This window comes from Typopeltis vanoorti, chromosome 14 (assembly GCF_054136105.1).
Source record: "Typopeltis vanoorti isolate ZY-2024b chromosome 14, IOZ_Tvanoo_1.0, whole genome shotgun sequence".
Lineage (NCBI taxonomy): Eukaryota > Metazoa > Arthropoda > Arachnida > Uropygi > Thelyphonidae > Typopeltis > Typopeltis vanoorti.
Window position 1 is genome coordinate 88,995,299 of NC_143562.1, and position 19,399 is coordinate 89,014,697.

At 35.9% G+C, this 19,399-nt stretch overlaps 1 protein-coding gene across 1 annotated transcript in view; it reads left to right on the forward strand.

Annotated features, from left to right (window-relative positions):
* The first annotated feature begins 2,018 nt into the window (after positions 1–2,018).
* The window catches only part of JTBR (jumping translocation breakpoint protein JTBR), a 57,922-nt gene continuing 40,541 nt past the window's right edge, over positions 2,019–19,399 (forward strand). Inside the window, exon 1 of the mRNA XM_090403517.1 lies at positions 2,019–2,154. Within this exon, the coding sequence (XP_090259643.1) occupies positions 2,099–2,154 (56 nt within the window). The 5' untranslated portion in view covers positions 2,019–2,098. The remainder of the gene's footprint in view (positions 2,155–19,399) is intronic.

Genomic DNA, 19,399 nt, shown 5'->3' on the forward strand with positions numbered 1-19,399 from the left:
GTGGTCGCCAAAGTGGTCAATATCGACCTCCAGGGGTTGATATAACATTGTTAGGGATCGATTGGGGGTTGATAGAAAAATATAAGACATCATTTTACGGGTAATTTTAAACCCAACATTGCTAACCTTGTCAAGAGGCACGAAGCACACTCTTCACATTGACAACGTTAGTAAATTGTATACTAAGTTTATAAAAGTTCTTATTTTCATATATATAAGGAAGATTGTATTATTGTTATTTTGTTATCTAAATTATATTTTATATATTATTTATCCCTCCTATCAAATATGTAATGTTAAGAAGGACGTCATAAACAAAAACCTATCCCTTTGACGTTAAGCCAATATAATAATATATACTATATTATACATACAATAAACACTGTAACTATAAAATAAACAATCTAAAAATTCACATAAGTGGCTTTTTTTGCTTGTCCTATTATAATTACGTAATAGTAAAATAGAGGGGTCGATAAAAAGTCAAGAAATTCTTGAAGGGGTCGATGGTCAAAGAAGTTTGGCGACCCCTGAGTTACAATGTAACTTCGAACTCAGCGTTATTATACGTTTGCACTTTTCTGCGAGCAGCAGAAAAGTACAGAGCCTCAACTAAAGCTATGATATTGCCTGTAAATTGTGTGTTCTTTTGGCCGATTTTCCTGTTTTGCGACACAGAGGTGTTTCCGGGAGAAAAACCTTGCCACTGACCACTCTACAGATAATGATATTATGATATAATAAAGAGCCAAAACGCTTTTTTTCGGCGATGTAAATTATTTAATTAAGGGGATAATAAATCCCTCATTATTTCAAAGCCGAATGAGAAACTTGAAGATCGAAATCTAAGTGTTTCATGCCGAAGAACTCTTAGATTTCGATCTTCGAGTTTCTCATTCGGCTTTGAAATAATGAGAGAATGACTAACCCGTTAATTAAATAATTTATGTAGCCGAAAAAAAAAGCCTTTTGGCTCTTTATTGTAGTAATAATATATGGGTACACCTTTCTGGCAATTCGTATAGTAAAGTATGTAAGCTCTGTTCACTAAAACCTTGGTATTATCCAGGTCTACCTACTCACTGATGAGACCTCAATAAAGGTCGAAACCGGTCTGGATAGTAACCTTCCCTCATAAATTAAAAGAGTAATGCATCTCCTAGGAGCTGCTTTACATTATGAGAAAATATTAAGTACATTTATCGAAGCCTGCTTCACCTTTGCTCCGAGTTGCCCTAGTGTTGTACCACCAGACATTGAATTACGCTTGGACTTGCCAGATGTTCTTCGGCATGAAACTCTTAGATTTGGATCTTCGAGTTCTCATTTGGCTTTGAAATAATGAGGAATTTATTATCCCCTTAATTAAATGATATTATGATATCTTAGAAACAGCTGATAATCTTCATATGAGAAACATCGGCTCGATATTGGCAACAGTATTTCAAGTTCAAATTGATACATGAAGTCAAACAAATCGCTTACAAGGTGTTAAAGATATCATAAGCAATACGACGCGCAATTCCGTATAGGAGATAAAAGAAATTAGCTTATGTTCGTTTATTAACGGGAAAAAAAAAATTGTCTATGTCCACCGTCCCATGCAAGGTTAACATGAAAGCTATAGAAAATATGCACAATTGTTATGTTATGTTATTTTTATTTTATAATGCTTATTACTGTGATCTTTGAAAAACAGCAATGTTTTCATAAAAAAAATTAAAATCTAAGGAAAGATTAATTGGAGAGGGCGCATATTTTGCGTTTTCTAATACAACAATTTGCAGGAGACGATAATTAGACTTTTTCTCTCTCTCCAGAAGAATACCTAGTTACGAGCATTCACAGTTAAATCTTTGTTTTATGTTAAAAATACTAAAAAATATAAAATCATTAAAAACAAAACAACAACAACAAAAAAAAAATGCGTTCTCTCCGGAATGGAGAAGGAACACAGATGATCCAATTCTTAAGAGGTGGCTTTCTTTGGAAGAGGGCAGCACAATCTACTTCAATAATTAACTGACGCATGTGATGCTGTGATGGTTAAGAAAATAAAGTTTTGGTTTTTTGAAAACGGACTATATGTTGAGGAGAGATGATCGAATTTTGTACATTTAGAAAGATGGGATTTTTTGTTATATTCTTAATTTGGTAAGTAATGCTTCAATTTCAGCCTATTCCTAAAGTGAACTAAAGTACAGAAATAATCCTTCCAAAAGTGAGCGAATGAATGAAAACAAAATTGAAGTGGGGGAGGGGGCTTAGAAACTGAGCAGAGGAAAGCGCTTAATGCGACCAGCTTGTTTTGTGAAGAAAGTTGGTGACTCGAATACCAAAGACGGCTAACAATATCGTTTAGCAACTATTCGGGACAGAAAGTAGAATGAAAACATGACAGGTAAATTCTGAACCACTCCACTGTCACCGAATTTTTGTGAGTTGGGGAGAAGGTTCATTTAATCCCGATTATGTAATTCTGGATAATGTCTCTGTATCGAATACTTACTATGAGCACGGAGATAAATCTGTACTAAGGGATTGAACAGTGGTTTGGCATACTTATTATTATCGGACCAAGTTCCAAAGGAGAGGAGAGGGCAAAATTGGTTCATTCATAAGAGAGGTGATAAGACATGACTTCAGATTATAATCCAGTCTGTGTGTGGTTAGTGTTGGAGAGATTAGTGAGGACCAGGATTCAGAATTGGGCTGACAACAATAGCATTTTTAGCAACCCAGTGCTGTTTGATCTACAGCACTGGGTTGCTAAAGATCGATCATATTTTAGCAATGTACTTAATTATTATTATTGATTATTACAACAAATAGTTTGGCAGCTTACACTTTCATATTGTAGACTCAAATATATAAATGTTGTTGGAGAAAAAAGTGAGAAAGTTTGAGAACAAGAACCTTACACCTGTTGGTAAAATTGGAAGGAAGAAGTGATTGGCTCATCTTAGAAGCATCTGATGAATTTCTGCAAGAATAGAAAAATAAGAACTTCGTGGCAAACTCATCTAGTTCACGAGGCAAGACGGAATAATATAAAGTTACATTTTTATTGTTAGTCATGCCTATGAAAGATTATATTATTTGTAGCAATTTATTACTGTGGGCGGGCTGAGGGTTAAACAAGCTGGAAATATGGTTTATTTCAGACCATCAGTCTTCCAAATAATCAGATGATGGTCTCTTACTAGGTATAAAAGTAGCTAAATAAAATTAATGAGAAATTTTCAGAACAATATAGAATAAATATCATGAAATATTATGCAGACTAAGAACAGATAGAACTTAGGAACAGAGAACAAAGCTATTCTGGATGTCTGGAGTAATTATTAAATGAGAAATTATTGACAGGACAGTGGCAATATCAAGGATGAATGTACTAAAGAGTATATTTCAGGATTGGAAGTAGAAGCTATTAGAAATCTAAAATGTGGAAATACAGCTTTATCAGATGATATTCAAACCAGAAATGTCTCAAATATAATCATAAAAATTTTACTGTGGCTACACTATATAATTTGGAGTCTTGGTTTGGATTGACTTTAGAAATGAATAAAAATCTTGTAAAGGAAGTATTTTAATAAAGTCTCTATTTAATAAAAGGGAATAAAATTGAATTTGAGGAATTTCATAACTGAGTGCTAGGTAAGATTTATGCTGTGTGTGTGTGTATTTATGAAGCTAAGAAAACTTGTCACAAAAAAAAAATAAAGACTCATCCTGATGAGTTTCTTTAGACTCTTGAACATGCTTGGTTTGGGCCAAACAGGAGTCAGTAATTGTCATTAACTAAAAAAAATCAGCTAGATTTTTTTTTAGTTAATGACAAATAGAGATATTTTGGGAGGTACAGCATAGAACTGGAAGAGATGTGGTATTTTGAATAGCTTTTTTCATATCACATTTGTGGTGTGAATGGCACAGTAAACAGAGCAATATATATAGCTTAGTCTTGAATTGAAGGCCATACTTCAATAGCAGATACAGGCACACCCCATCAATATGGGGTGTGCCTGTATCTGCTTTTACATTAAACCAACTTGTGAACAAAATGTGTTCTTAAACTGAATTTATTTATTTTTCATAAGATATATTATTAATCTAATTCGTGTATCAGTGAACTTTGGGCATCGTGAAATGTGAATGTTGGGGTTTTGTGTTCATTATATGAATTGGGATCACAGTTTATTAGCAAATGTTGTGTTCATAAATACAAATTGTTCATGTCTTGAAAGTTTGTAAGTAGAGGTTTGCTTGTACAGGGTGTCCCAAAATTCACGCAAGATTTAAATTTAGCGCCATTTGTGCGGTAAAGTATTGCCAACAAGAAACAAAAGACAGCGTGATAGCTGACAGTTCAGGGTTATTAAAAATAACCACACACAGCGAAGAGAGTTCGTTGAATGGATTATGGAACAACAAGTGGATGCTTATTTTTCGAACAAAATCGCCTTCAGCGATGAGGCTCATTTTCATCTTGATGGCTTCGTTAATCGACAAAATTGTCGCATTTGGGGTTCGGAAAATCCACTAGTGATTGTTGAGAAACAAATGCATCCACAACGTGTCACTGATTGGTGCAGATTTTGGGCTGGAGGCATCATCGGTCCATTCTTCTTCGAAAATGTGGCTGGTAAGGCAATAACAGTTAATCGTGCTCGCTATCGCGACATGATAATCCAGTTTTTTATGCCTAAATTGCAAGATATGGATGTGGACGACATGAGGTTTCAACAAGACGGTGCCACATGCCATACAGCCCAAGAATTACACGACCAGGAAATGCATGAGTCATTTCCTGGTCGTGTAATTTCCCGTTTTGGTGATCAGAAATGGCCGCCCAGATCATGTGACTTAACGCCGTTGGACTTTTTTCTTTGGGGTTTTTTGAAGTCTAAGGTTTATGCCAACAAGCCCACGACATCCATGTCTTGAAGGAGGAAATTGAGCGCTGTATCAACGAAATTCAGCCACATTTATGCAAAACGGTCATGGAAAATTTCGACAAAAGAGTGCGTATGTGCCAGCAAAGCCGTGGAGTCCATTTACCCGATATGCTATTCCATGCATAACCGTATACTGTATACTTTATGAATCAATAAGAAATTACAATTTTTAATTAAAAACCTGTGTTTTCTATCAAAATTACTTCTTGCGTGAATTTTGGGACACCCTGTATAAGGTAAAGCTAATTAAAGATGCCAAGAAATTATATTCTTCTTTAATCCTTAATCGAAGTGTAAGAATCGATCTCATCAGTGGGAGTCAGACCCAGAAGAAAGATATACAAAAGGTTGAAGTGTATAAGATATGAAGTAATATTATTATTATTATTTGACACCTCCATGGAGTCCAAAGACTCATCGAGGGAGAGTGTCCCCTTCCAGCTACTAACTGCGCTCAAACTTACTTAACTGAGCCATTAGTAGCAGAGGCTCTACCAATCGACCAACCTTTGCCGGCAAGGTGTTATCTTTTTACATACTTATGTATGGGAAATATGACTTCTGCATTACTTCATCCTTGGTATCTCTTCTTAGTCAACTCTCACTGATGAGACCTCAATAAAGGTTGAAACTAGTCTAGGTACTGGTCGTTCCCATAATGCATAGCATTATACACATCCAAAGGGATGTGTGCTTTGCATTATGGCATACTAAGGCAATTAATGTGAAGTCATTAGCCTCTATATACAAATAGCCTTGTGAAGTTACTTCACATGTAAACTCTGTTTGCTACACTTGGATAAAGGATTAAACAAAAATATAATTTCTTATCAACTTTAATCTAATTTATAACCAAGTGAAAACACTTATAAGGTAAATCCCCATGCTGTCTCCATTGTTATTCATCATCTGTAAGGATCACATTGATATCAAAATCTGAAATGAAACATGTTAGAGTTAATCTGAGGTGGTTATGTTTACCTGACTCCCATCTGTAAAAGCTTGTAAACCTATAATATGTTAGTATCATGGGTTAGCTAAAGATTTTTTTCTTTTTTTTTTCTTTTTTTTTTTACATAATATAGAAACCTGCTATAGAGACTAAACATGGAATTTTTTCCCCAACCATTTAAGGCCCATGTAAGTGGGATTGTGGCCTCACACTAGGTAGTGAAATTCATCTCCTACCTAATGACATTCTTGGACATCCATGCCTCTATTGGGATTTCAGCCTAAGATCTGTTGGTGGGAGACCAGACTTCCTACTTGGTCAAACAGGCTGGCACAATAGGAAGAGTGGGGTTAAGAAAATTGGGAATGGAGGAAATATATCTAGAGGAAGCTCTAGAAGGATCAGTGTATTCAGCAGTATCTTAAAGGACAAAAATGTAAGGACTCACAGTAATGTTAGACCTTGCAAAGCACAAACTAATCATCATCATCAAATTCCTGCCACGTACCCTCAAGGGATGTACAGGATATGATAGTACTACATGAAAAAATTACATCATAACTAACTTCCTATCTACAATTTTCCTCCAAATCAGTCTGTTACTTGTCAAGACTCCAACATTCAGATCTTATATTTCTATCGTCTAAGGCACTTTGTACCGTATCAATCCACCTATATCTTGGTCTTCCTCTGGGTCTTTTTCCTGCCAACCTGGCAGAGAACACTTGTTTTGCTAATCTTTTCTCTCCCATCCTATTTAAGGAACCATACCACCTGAGATTAGCTCTGCTAACGCATTCCTGGATGTTGACAATGTCAAGTTCTTTCCTAGAATCCTCGTTTTCAATATGATATTGCCATTGATGCCATCTGTTCACACCTCTAATCTTTCTCGGGACTCTCATATCTGCGGTCTGTAGTCTTTGGTCAAGTGTTTTACTTCTGACCCAGCTCTCAGATCCATAAGTTAAAACTGGTTTGAACATACAGCTTCCATATAGATAATTTAGTGTTCCGACTAATTTTTCTCTTAATCCATATGAATTTATTCAATTGACTTCCCACCATACCAGCTTTGCTGATTCTGTTGTGTATTTCTATATTTAATTTACCATCATCAGTAAAAATCGTGCCTAAGTAACTGAAATGTTTTACTTGTTCCACAAGTTCTCCATTCACAACACAGTTGACATTTTCAATGATTCTACCTATTTTCATTGTCTTTGTCTTTTTAATGCTGACCTTCATACCATATCTATTACAACAGTTATTCAATTTAGTCAGGGAATCTTGCAAACTTTTAGCGGATTTATTTAGAAGTATAAGATCGTCCGCATAAAGCAAAGAGCTGACATTACCATCTCCAATTCTGATATCATGTTTAATACCACTTTCTTTCATAATGTGATCCCATATAGATAATGAATAACAGAGGGGATAAAGTACATCCTTGTCTCACACCAGATTTAACATTAAACCATCTTCCTGTACTTCCTAACTGCTGACTTACAACTCAAATAAAGACTTGCTTGATATAATGTCCCATTGACGCCATATAACGGCAGCGTATTGAATAGCTTATCTCTTGGCACCTTGTCATATGCCTTTTCCAAATCGACAAAACTTAAATACAGATCTTTGTTATATTCCTATGCTTTCTCGACTATTTGTCGTAAAGTGAAGATCTGATCCGGACAGCCTCTATTTGGCTTGAATCCAGCTTGTTCTTCACCAAGCTTTTCTTCCACAATTCTTCTCAACCGTTTCTCAAGTATACTTGCATAGATTTTGCCAGGAACACTCAGAAGGGAAATACCTCTGTAATTCTCACAATCAGTTTTATTTCTCTTTTTATATATGGGTACTATGAGAGCTCTACTCCAATCATCGGGAATTCGTCCCTCTGTCCAGGCTTTCTGAACTATACAGTGCAGCCACTGTAAGACTTTTATACTTACAGTGGCTGCACTGCATACTTTCATACTTCAGCATTTCTGGTCGAATATCATCTACTCCTGCTGCCTTTCTACATTTCAAGCCTTTGATGGCTTTTTCTACTTCAAGTATGCATATGTATTCCTGACTGCATGCCTGGTCAGTGTTGTTTACCACAGTGCTGTCATCACTGCTTGTTTGATTTAGCAGTTTTTTCAAAGTAATTACTCCATACTTCAAGGATATCTTTTTCTCCTGTTTTCATGTCACCTTTATCATCTCTAACTCCTTTTACAGCACTCTTTCCTCCATTCCTAAGCTTCTTCAACAACCTCCAGAATATTTTGCCACCTTCTTGATATTTATTTTCTATATTCTTGCCAAAGTCCTCCCATGACTTTTGTTTAGCTAGTTTTACACAGTGTTTAGCATTCTTGCATTTGTCTCTATATTCTTTAAGAGCACAAGCTGACTTATTTGACAGGAACTTTTGATATGCTTTCTTCTTTTCCTTCACTACCTCTTTAACTTCCTGTGTCCACCAGGGAGTTCTGATTTTTTATTTTTTTTATCCTTGCAGACAACCTCACCACATGCCTCTGCCAGAATCAATCAATGTTTTCTTCGGAGTTTGCCACTGAATCTCCAAGGTTTGATTCATGTTCTCAAACTCTCATTTTTTTTTTTTCAATAATCTTTCTGTATTTTAGTCTACATGTCACATCTGAGAGCTGCTCAACTTTTATTCGCTTTAAAACTTTCTTACATGTTATTCTTTTCAATATGAAATTCAATTTTATCCTGCTCAAGACTAAATAGTGATCACTTCCAGTTTCAAATCCTCTGTACACTCTGGTGTCCTGCACCAGGGAGAAAACATCACTATCAACAATAACATAGTCAATGAGACTTTTCTTATTCCTAGCCTCTTCTCTCCATGTGAATTTGTGCACATTTTTATGTTGGAACATGGTGCTAGTAATAACCAGTCCATGTCCTGAGCAGAAATCCAACAGATATTTGCCATTATTATTAGCTTTGCTCTTTTCTCCAAATTTTCCCAAAATATTTTTGTATGTCTCACAATCATTTCCTACTCTGCTATTTAGATCCCCAACAAGGACCAACTTTTCCTTTTTCATTGTGTCAGTTGCTTTTATAAGGCCTCAAAAAATTCCTCCACTTCTACCTTAGTAGAACCTTCTGTGGGAGGCACAAATAAGTCTCATTGTCCAGTTCCCCATTCTCATATTTGCCCACATTACTCTACTTGAGACTGACTGCCATTCAAGAAGATTAGCCTCGTACTATGGCTACTCCTTCTTTTCCTTGATTGTCATTGCCTGAATATAACATTTTGTATTTATTGCTGAGAAATATCTCACCAGTTTGGTCTTTTTTGTTTCAGTCACCACTATTATGTCGATCTGGTACTTATCTAATTTCTCAGCTAGTTCCATTTCTCTGCCATTTAGGCTTCTTACATTGATAGTACCGATCTTTAACTCTGGTGATATTGAGTTGGGGTTTGTTTTCAGATTTGTTCCAGTAGCTGACTTTTCGCTGTTCGCCCTGGTTCCCTGGTGAAAACAACGGGGGCCTTGTTTAACCAGGCGACGCCCCAGCTGGCATGAAATTTTGTCATGTTGTACCATCATTTTTATTTTGGTTTAATCAATAAGAATACAATTTGGTCGGCTAAATCCCAAATTGCCAGCCCATCCTCGTTCATTCAGTGTCCAAGTAGATACCCAACAGGGTGCACCACGAGAAGGTGAGGATTGGACATTAGGTCAGAAGCCCTGGTCGGTTCTCTGCATTCCTTTAAAGGCCGTTTGGAGGTCTTCTCTCAGTTATACAGCTTCGACCCTTAAGCACCCCATACTTCCTACTTGGTCAAACAGGCTGGCAAAATAGGAAGAGTAGGGTTAAGAAAATTGGGAATCGAGGAAATATATCTAGAGGAAGCTCTAGAAGGATCAGTATATTCAGCAGTATCTTAAAGGACAAAAATGTAAGGACTCACAGTAATATTAGACCTTGCAAAGCACAAGCTAATTTAGAAGAAAATTGCTAACAAGATGCTAGTAATAGCAATATTGTAATTGTCCTGGATGATCATTGTGCACTACTCTAAACTTGATAAGTGAAACCTGAGTTTCAATAGTTAATGTGATAGGTAAGCTTGTTTTTCAGGACTTTTATTATATCATTTGAAGAAATTGCAAAACTGGTCATTTTTGGACCTGTTCAGTTCTTGTTCAGTATTTAGTTCTAATTCCACTGTAAATAGAAAGATATATACTTGCACATCAATATAGTAAAAGTTATATCCATCTGATAACTCTTTCAAAAGTACTGTATATTCACTTTTTTAATCATAATCACAAGTCCATGTAAATACTTAATTTTAAATTTTGTTATACTGGAATCTGTGATGAATTAAGAACAGAATCATTTATTCATCAATAAGCAAGCAAAATAGTTTGTTGTAGGAATAAATGACCTGACTGAGAACAAAGAATGTAAGACCTGGATTTTAGAAGGTTGTTGAGAAGAATAAAAGATAATAGTATGACAGGAAAGGTAGTCTATGTGTTGCTTAGATATGATAATGATGAGATGAGGCAGAGAGCAAGGATTACAAATGATATGTTAGTGGAAATATGTGAAGAGAAAAGTGCAGTTTGTAAATGTGTGGGATGAATTTGTACAAATGGAAGTGTATTAGAATGATGAACTGTATTTAAATTGGTTTAGTGTGAGTCATTTGGAGAGGCTTGCAGGAAGGAGTTAATCAGTGCAGAGAATGCCTCTGAGCAAGTAAGAAGCAATGTGGAAGAGTAAGGAAGGATTGAAGTAGTGCTTATGAATGGAGAAGTGAATAGCATGAGTGTAGAGAACAATTGTGCAAGGGAGGGGGGGGGACTCGGTGGATAAGGGAACACAGCTTGGAAAGGTCTATGCTCAAAGAAGAAATGAAAGCACAAGTAGACAAAAAAAAAAAAGGAATGGGATGGCCTGTGATGTAGGAGGGATGGTTGGATTTGATAAGGCTACTGGGATGGGCAATGAAGGCATGGAGAAGCTGCATCTAATAAGTGGTATCAGTGAAACATGTTGTTATAGATCCAGAAATGAACTGTTATGTTTGTATACAAACTAGAAGTTTCAGAAATAAGAATTTGCATTGATTGAGTTCATTCACTCAAAAATTGTTGGAATAAGTGAGACGTGGTTGGATGAGAATGACATCCTGACAAGAATAGGGAGGAAATAGTGATAGATTTTGAGACAGTATATGTAACTTCATTAAAAAAAAACAAAAAAACTACAGTTATGAATAGCCATAGTATAAGCCTTACCACGATGAATTAGATCTTTCCTCTCCAACATACTTTTGTTTGAGCTGAGTATCTAGTTTTACTTTTTTTTAAACAGTGGAAATTTGCATTTTGGGCAGGGCAACTTTATTCATCAAATGGATAGTCCATTCATTTTCTTTTCGTTTTTTTTTTTTTTTTTTTTTTTTTTTTTTTTTTTTTCCCCATTACATTAGATTTTCCCCTGACAGTTTTTATTGCAAAATATCCTTTTTCTGGAAATTTTATTTAACAGATTTTGAATATGTTAAACTTTATTTAATTTCACTTTAGTTCTAGCTTTAAAAGTCTTTCAAACTAGTAGTATACAACTTCATCATCATTATTATTATAATCTTTTTTTATTTATTACATATTGGAGATTGACTGTGTAATAGGTATCAGCAAATTGTGTATGGAGGGGAGCAATATCCCAGAAGAGGAAAGTAACTAGTGGTGTGCCTCAGAGTTTTAGGACCATTGCTGTTTAACCAGTATGTTAATGATATTGGGAAAGATTTGGATGCAGCTATTCATTTTGCAGATGATACAAATTTGGCATGAACTATGCGGAGTAGAGCAGATGTTCTGGCCTTACAAGACTTGAATAGATTGGGTGAATAGGTACAGGAGTGGAGATGCCAATTCAGTGTGGCGAAATGTAAGGTTTTAAAATGCAGGAAAGAAAGATGAGATGTAGAATTTACACTTAGTGTGGATATATTGTTGTAGGAGGAAAAAATAAGAGATCTTGAGTTGATCGTGAATAAGGAGCAAAAATTTAGAGGACACATTGTCAAAATTATGAGGACAACAATGAATTCTGGGAATGATGCAGAGGACACTGACTTGTAGAAGTAAAGAGATTCTTGTTCCATTGTATAAGGCCTTGATTAGGCCACATATGGACTACTGTACACAGATATGGTCACCCATGGTTTTCAAAACGAAGAGCTGTTGAAAATGGTCTAGAGGTGATTTGACTAAGGTAGTTTCTGATCTCTGTGGAATGTTGAATATGAGAAAAGGTTGAGAAGATACAATTTACAGAGTCTAGTGGATAGGAAGTGGGGGGGGGGGGGAATATGATAGACGTACAAGTTGATAAATGGTTATAGGATCAATGTTGAAGAGATTTTTCATAAAATGGTGGGAGTTTGGGGATAACAAGAGGTCATCTCTGGAAGCTGTATAAGGAGGGTCTGAGCAAGGGAATGAGAAGCAGGTTTTTTGCATGCAGATCTGTGAATGATTGGAATACCTTGCCTGAAAGTGTGGTGTCTGCAGAGAATTTGAATGTGTTTAAGACAAGGTGTGATGAGCTGTGTGTATGACAAAGGGACTTCCTAGATGAGTCTGACTACATGGGCCTTAGGATGATGATAATTACATTTTTTTAAAAAAATTGCTTCTACATCATCATCAAATTTCTGTTATGTACCCTGAGGAGATGTACAGAATAATTACGATAGTATGCTACATGAAAAAGATATATCATTACTAACTTCTGATCAGTCATTTTCCTCCAAATTAATCTTACCTGTCAAGATTCCAATATCAGATCTTATATTTCTATCTTTTAAGACACTTTTTTTACTGTATCAATCCATCTACATCTTGGTCTTCCTCTGGGTCTTTTCCCTGCCAACTTGTTTTGCTAATCTTTCCTTTCCTTTCCTTTCCCCATCCTGTTTAAGTGACCATACTACTTGAGATTAGTTCTACTAACACATTTCTGAATGCTAACAATGGCAAGTTCTTTCCTAATATTCTAATTTTTAATGTGATACTGCCATTGATGCCATTTGTTCACTCCAATAATTTTTCTCAAAACTCTCATATCAGAGGTTTGTGATCCGGTTTGAAGAAAAGTTATCCTTTAACTTTACTGTTTATGCTTAGGTGTCAGGTAGAACATGGATTGGATGTTTAACCTCTCTACCGTCTGTGGTGGATGAAATAGTGATACCAAATTGCACTTGGATAGGCTTATGTGTTCGTCAGACATGTTGTAATAGGTTTCACGGTATAAAAAGGACTTTAGTCTTGTGTTGCACGCTGCAATCACATATACTATCCCCACTGTTACACCGGATTGTGGTTGTCTTGCCTTTGTAACAAACTTTGTGTTGTGTGCTCTGAAGATGCTGGATATAATACCAGTGAAATATTAGCTTTTAAGGTAATAAATAGTTATTTTCTTAACCATCTGTGTTCTTTTTATACTGTGAAACCTATTACAACAAATTGCACTTCTTATCCATGTTATTCAATAGGTGTTACAAAATCATATCCAGATTTTGCTAGATGTCTCTAGATGGCATGGCTGGTTGGGGTGTTGTTGATGTAATGAAAACAGCACAGACTTCCAGCATTACTATTTTATGACAATTTTCATAAGTACAAAAATTGGAACACAAGCACCACCAAGTAAAAGTGAGCCTTGCTAAGATCACTGTGCAGTAACCCATTTCAATGTCTTTGCAATTTAAGTGTGCTGATTTGGCTGAGGAAAGAGAAATTGTACCAACTAAATCTAAAATTCTGGCAAAGAACACTTTTCAAGAGTATTTGAAAAGAAAAGCTTCTTATTATAGTAGATTTGATCTAATAATATTAATAATAAGGATTTCTAACGTTTTGATACATCCTATGTGCAGCACATGATTTAAGTCTCCTGGATTTTAGTAAAATTATGTATAGCAGCATTACAACCACAGTTTAGAAACATGAGTTTTTACATACTCATTTTTTTTTTTTAATGCAGTTTTCCAAATCTTCTGACTTCTAGTATTCTTTAACATGAAGATTGTTACTAGATGTTTTTATACAAATATGTAGTAGACATAATGATACATTTAAAAAATGGTTTAACATATGTAAAGGAAATTAGAAATTACAAATCTAATATATTTCAGTTGCTGAAACATGAGCATCATTCAGGAAAGAGCACAAAAGAATTGTTTACATTCTTTTGTTTGCTAACACATAAGTCAAACAGTATGAGTCATGCTTTCATGTGTACGTCAAAGTTGAGGGAACAGCAGACAACACTGTTCCAAGGAACCAGGCTAGGTATAGTTGTGTAATTAAAAAAAAAAAAAAAAGTATTGTATAAATTGTTCAAACATTTATGAACAATTTTTGGTGATTACTTCCCAAAACTCGAAGATAGGCAAGCAGTCTGATTAAGATTAGGGTGACGACATAGTGTTTCACACCTTTTAATGAGTAGATGACAAAATTTAAATATACTATAGTATAAAATCTTTGATTTTGGGAAACCCTAGTCTAGTGTTAATGGCATGAGAAGCAGGGCCATGTTACAGTGAGTGAATATATAGAAGTTGTAAATAAATTCTAATTTCCTTTACATGTGGTAGATTGTTTTTTCAAACTATCATTGTTTACCACACACGCTAGGTATAAAATGTCTAGGAAGCAGTTTTATGCATCCATACCTATTTAGGTTACCATCATTCTTTAGGGCAGAGGCAGATTCCAGGAAGCAAATGGAAGTGTGAAAGACTTCCTCAAATTTGTCCCCTGAGTAAGGTGACCTTCAAATGGATTCTGTGGTGCTATCTTTTAAGTCCTACCAGATGTAGGTTTTGTGTTCAGAGATTCTGAGTTGAAAATTCAGAGATTCTAAGGATCATAACTGGTTATTAGGAGAGCAGGTAAGTGATGCTATTTTGTATGGTGTGAAGGAATGTCTTATTCATTGTATAATCCATGAATAAGTCTTATTTGTTGTAACTGTTCCACCTATTGTAGTTTTAGTGTTAAGGTCCTAGAGTACACTTGTTAACATTGTATTGGCAATCCCATTTAAATCCTCTAGAAGCAGCATCACATCAGAATTTTTTCTCATTACTCTTCCAAATTTAGTACTAGCTGGGAAAAAAAAAAAAAGTTGAATATCCCTGTTCAAACCTTAAACCTGTCATTATTATATAAAAGTGGAATTGGTCAGTGGAATGCATTACTTGACATTGTGATGATTGCAGATACACTGAATGTGTTAAGCATGGTTTAATGGGCTTTGTGTGTAACAGTGTTTGCCTTCTGCAGTGAGTCTTTAGATCCATGGAAATCTGGTGTTAATAATAAAATAATATTCTGTAGAAGAGATTACTGCAGTTTTATCCAAGCTGTCATTCAGTTATCCATCAACTTTGGCATGTGCTATATGTGGTATTATTCTGTCAAAAAGCTTTATCAAAATCTAGTTAAATTAAAGTAAATGCCACCTCTTCTGTTCACTTGTTTTCACCCTATTATAAAATGTAACCAGATGACTGAAATCAACCTTGCTGATGTCTGGAAGGATTTCTGTCCTTATTGATTCAGTTTTTGTATTGTATTGTATCTCATATGACCTTTTCAATCCTTTCACCACTACGTGACACCTCCAGGGAGGACACCTATTCTACATCTCTGTCTCCACCACTCAATCCACCAACTACAACTAACCACAACTACATCAATGCCATCTACCACCGGTTGTCACCACTATTACTTCCACAGAGAATCACAACATCCATGCCCATGGCAGGATTCGAACCCACAGCCTTTTGGCTGGAGTGGGGATACGTTAACCGCTCGGCCAACCAGGCCGGCATATAAAACACACATAAAACAAACTTTTTCTTCTAGTTTGCCACTGCTGATTTGCATTTCTGTTCCCCTTCATCCCCTTATACAGTGGTACTATTATCTATTCAGAGACCATTCTGTCAGTTACAAAACCAGTCTTGTAGTAAGTTAAGTGCACTCCTAGTACACAGATCCTTAATATATATGATGAAATCCTATCCAGTATCCCCAGATATATTAATCTACCTGACTAAATATTTTTAAACATTTCATATTTATTAATCTGCAGTCTCTCAATTCCAGCTAAAGAGAGATTGGAGATTAATGAAGTTTTGCTGTATTCATCAGCTGATGCCACTGTGTGCAATTTCCAGCAACTCATCTTCCTACCCACCTTTTTTTCTCCTGGCCATGTAACTGTAGGAGGGTAAGAAAAAATTCCTTTTTTTTTTCACATGTTAATTTCTCCTTTGTCATGCCTGTACTTTCCTTACTCATCTTGTATTCCTCATGAAGCTAGCTGAGTACCCTCTTTTTTTTATATTTCAATGACATATTTTGTTGTAGTTTCAGCTTGATTTCATGCTTCATCTATTTCATACTAACGCTTATTTATCTACTAATGCTAGTCTGCATTTAGGAATATAGTTTAGCATTACTAACAGTTAATCCCAAATTAGGTCCTGGGCATCATCGACTCCCTTTCTCTCATTTCTTCATACCACTGCTGATCAGGTCACCAGCTTCTTTTCTGAACATCTTGTGCCACTATAGAATAAGAGATCACTTCCCTTCTGTAGTGGCACAAGATTTTCAGAAGAGAAAATACAGTATAGCAAATAAATCCTCTTCCTACACTTTCATGTTTGTTAGCTATTAGTGATTTGGAGTTATGACAAGGATCATTGTCAGGGTATTTGCCATCCCCAGTCAAGAACTATTTTACCATTTCTAAATTCAAGAAAATGTGCAAAATTATTGTTTTTATGGTTGATACAATTTTGCCACTCTCCAAAATTGCTGCTCTTTTTCTTTTTGAGTTATGATTAGCCTTGGTTATAGGCAATGGTTGCTAAAAAAAAAAAAAAGTTTCCCAGAGGAAAAACACTATCCCTCCATATGAGGACTAACTCGTCTTCAGTTTAAAAGCACTTATAAAAGGTTCCTTGCACCCTAGGTGGGATGATAAGCAAAAGGGCATAGTCACTGTTGACTGAGCTACATAGACTCCTTTCATATTGGTGGGATGTTAGTACCCCTGGATACTCCCACCCACAAAAGGTTATAAACCTGTAGTGCAATTAGTATCATGAATGGGCTAGAGATTTTTTCTATTTTTAATTTTTTTTTTTCCCTCACATAATCTGGAAACCCTGCTATAGAGACTAAACATGAAAGTTTTGTAGACATGAAGTAGCTTGAGCCGTGTAAGTGGGTGATGAAATTCACATCGTATAGAAATTAAATAACACAGACAGGGTTAAAAAGTGTGGTACCCATCCTCCTCACAAGGTGATCATCTTGCATAGTATCTTCACTTTGCTTACTGGAAGCTCTGCAATCCAAACATGGCTAAAAACCATGTTTGGATTGCAGAGCAAAAGCCCATTTAATTTCCTTGAATTTATCCAGCTTGTACTGCTAGTATTGTTTTCAGAATTAAGTCAGACATTATTGCCACCCAACATTTCTTCTTGAGGGGACAGCATTAAAATGGTATTCTACAGACCAGTCACTTGTAGTGTACTGGACTGAACCTAATACTAACACTTTAGGATGCTTCCAGGTCAGTTAGCAAATAACTTACTATTTTGCCAGTGTACCTGAAAGGAGCAGAGTAGTACTAGTATAGTATATGGGAAGTATTGCTAGGCCACAATTTGCATAGGAATTGGATGAAATTCATGTGTATGACTGAGTAAGTAACCCATTACTGTATATATATTTCATGTCCTTCCCAGTTTGAACCCAACTGAAAATAAAAACCATGATTTTATATCAAGCATTTTATACACATATATTACTGTGATTATACCATGTCAGAGTTTCTGATTTAGACTTTAACTTTCTTCTTTGGCTAAAAATCTAGCCTTATTTTGCCAGATTTATTTGATTCTTCTATCACTCATAATGATACCACCATTCTAATGTTTTCTTGAATTATGCCATTTCTTGAATTGTTCTCCAAATGATTAACTGACGAGGATGTTCTGACAGGGATAGAAATTGAAGGTATAGCACAATTTAGTAGGATAGGGAAGGTAAATGATGTGGTGGAGTGTTGCCACTCATGGTAAGAGAGAGAGAGAGATGAATTGAGTCCTTTCAGGATAAGGAAGCAGAAGGGAAATGATACAAAATGGCTTTGAGAGTATATAGTGAGAGGTTGTGACAAGTGAATAAGTCGAGATATTTAGTGAGATGGGCTAGAGAGAAGGAAATGTGGATGGTGATGAACAGGAAATATTTAGGCAGATTAGTTAGGCAAGCACAAATAAAGAGAAGGCATATAAAGAGAGATGGAGAACATATGAGGAATATAAATAATAGAAACTCATGAGAAATATTATCAGGCTAAGAATGTGGCTTGTAAAGAGAAAAATATTAGAATATGAGAGGAGACTAATGCTAGGAAATCTCACGTGGTTAGTTAGAGAGAAAATGATTGTAGATATTGGATTACCTTGCGGGCAGAGATGGTATTCTATTAACCAAGGCAGATGACATAGTTCAGTTATTTATTTCTAGAGGAATAAGGAGGGATGAAGTATTAGAAGTGAATGAATAGAACATATTCCAAATACTAAGCACTCTGGGTGTTGTCAGTAAAGCAGTGGGAAGGATTTTTCCATGTGTGTTTTAAGAGAATGTGATATGGAATCAGCCATGCCTTGAACCTGGCTGTTAATGCAAGTCTTGCATAAAAGTTGATAATGGTGGAATGGAGATGTCAGACCAGATTATATTTCTTCTGTGGTTAGGGGAAAAATGTTTGAGGACTTCTGAACAGAATTGGGCAAATGAGAGCAGTATTATTTATGCAGGCCATGGATTTGTTAAGGGGTGCTTTTGTTTTAATAATTTGGCTGCCTTTTATAACAGAGTTATAAGAGCAGTGAATGAGGGTAAAGCATACACTGTCATTCCCCCCCCCCCCAAAAAAAAAAACTGTCATTTTTTTTTTCCCCTGGAAGTTATGAAAGGAAACTGTGAGCAAGAGGGTGAGGAGTAGTTTCTTTGCATGGAGGGTGGTTGAACCATGGAATGCATTGCCTGATGGAGTGGTGAGAGCGAGAACGGTCAATGAGTTTAAGGAGTGGTATGATAGACTTTGTGTTTCTTAGGGGGGACCTCCCCTCGATGAGTCTTGATAGACTGTGTTTCATAGGAAGGGCCTCCCACGATGAGTCTTTTGATTCCATGGAGGCCTGAATAATAATAATAATAAAGACATTTGAGAGTGTGCCATGCAGCGAGTGGTAGGTGTTTATGTTGCAACATATGGGTTTGGATAACAGGTTAGTGGATTGAATTATGGCTTTCTGATACTTGAGTTATATATGGAGAGGAGAAGAAGCAGTATCAGGAAA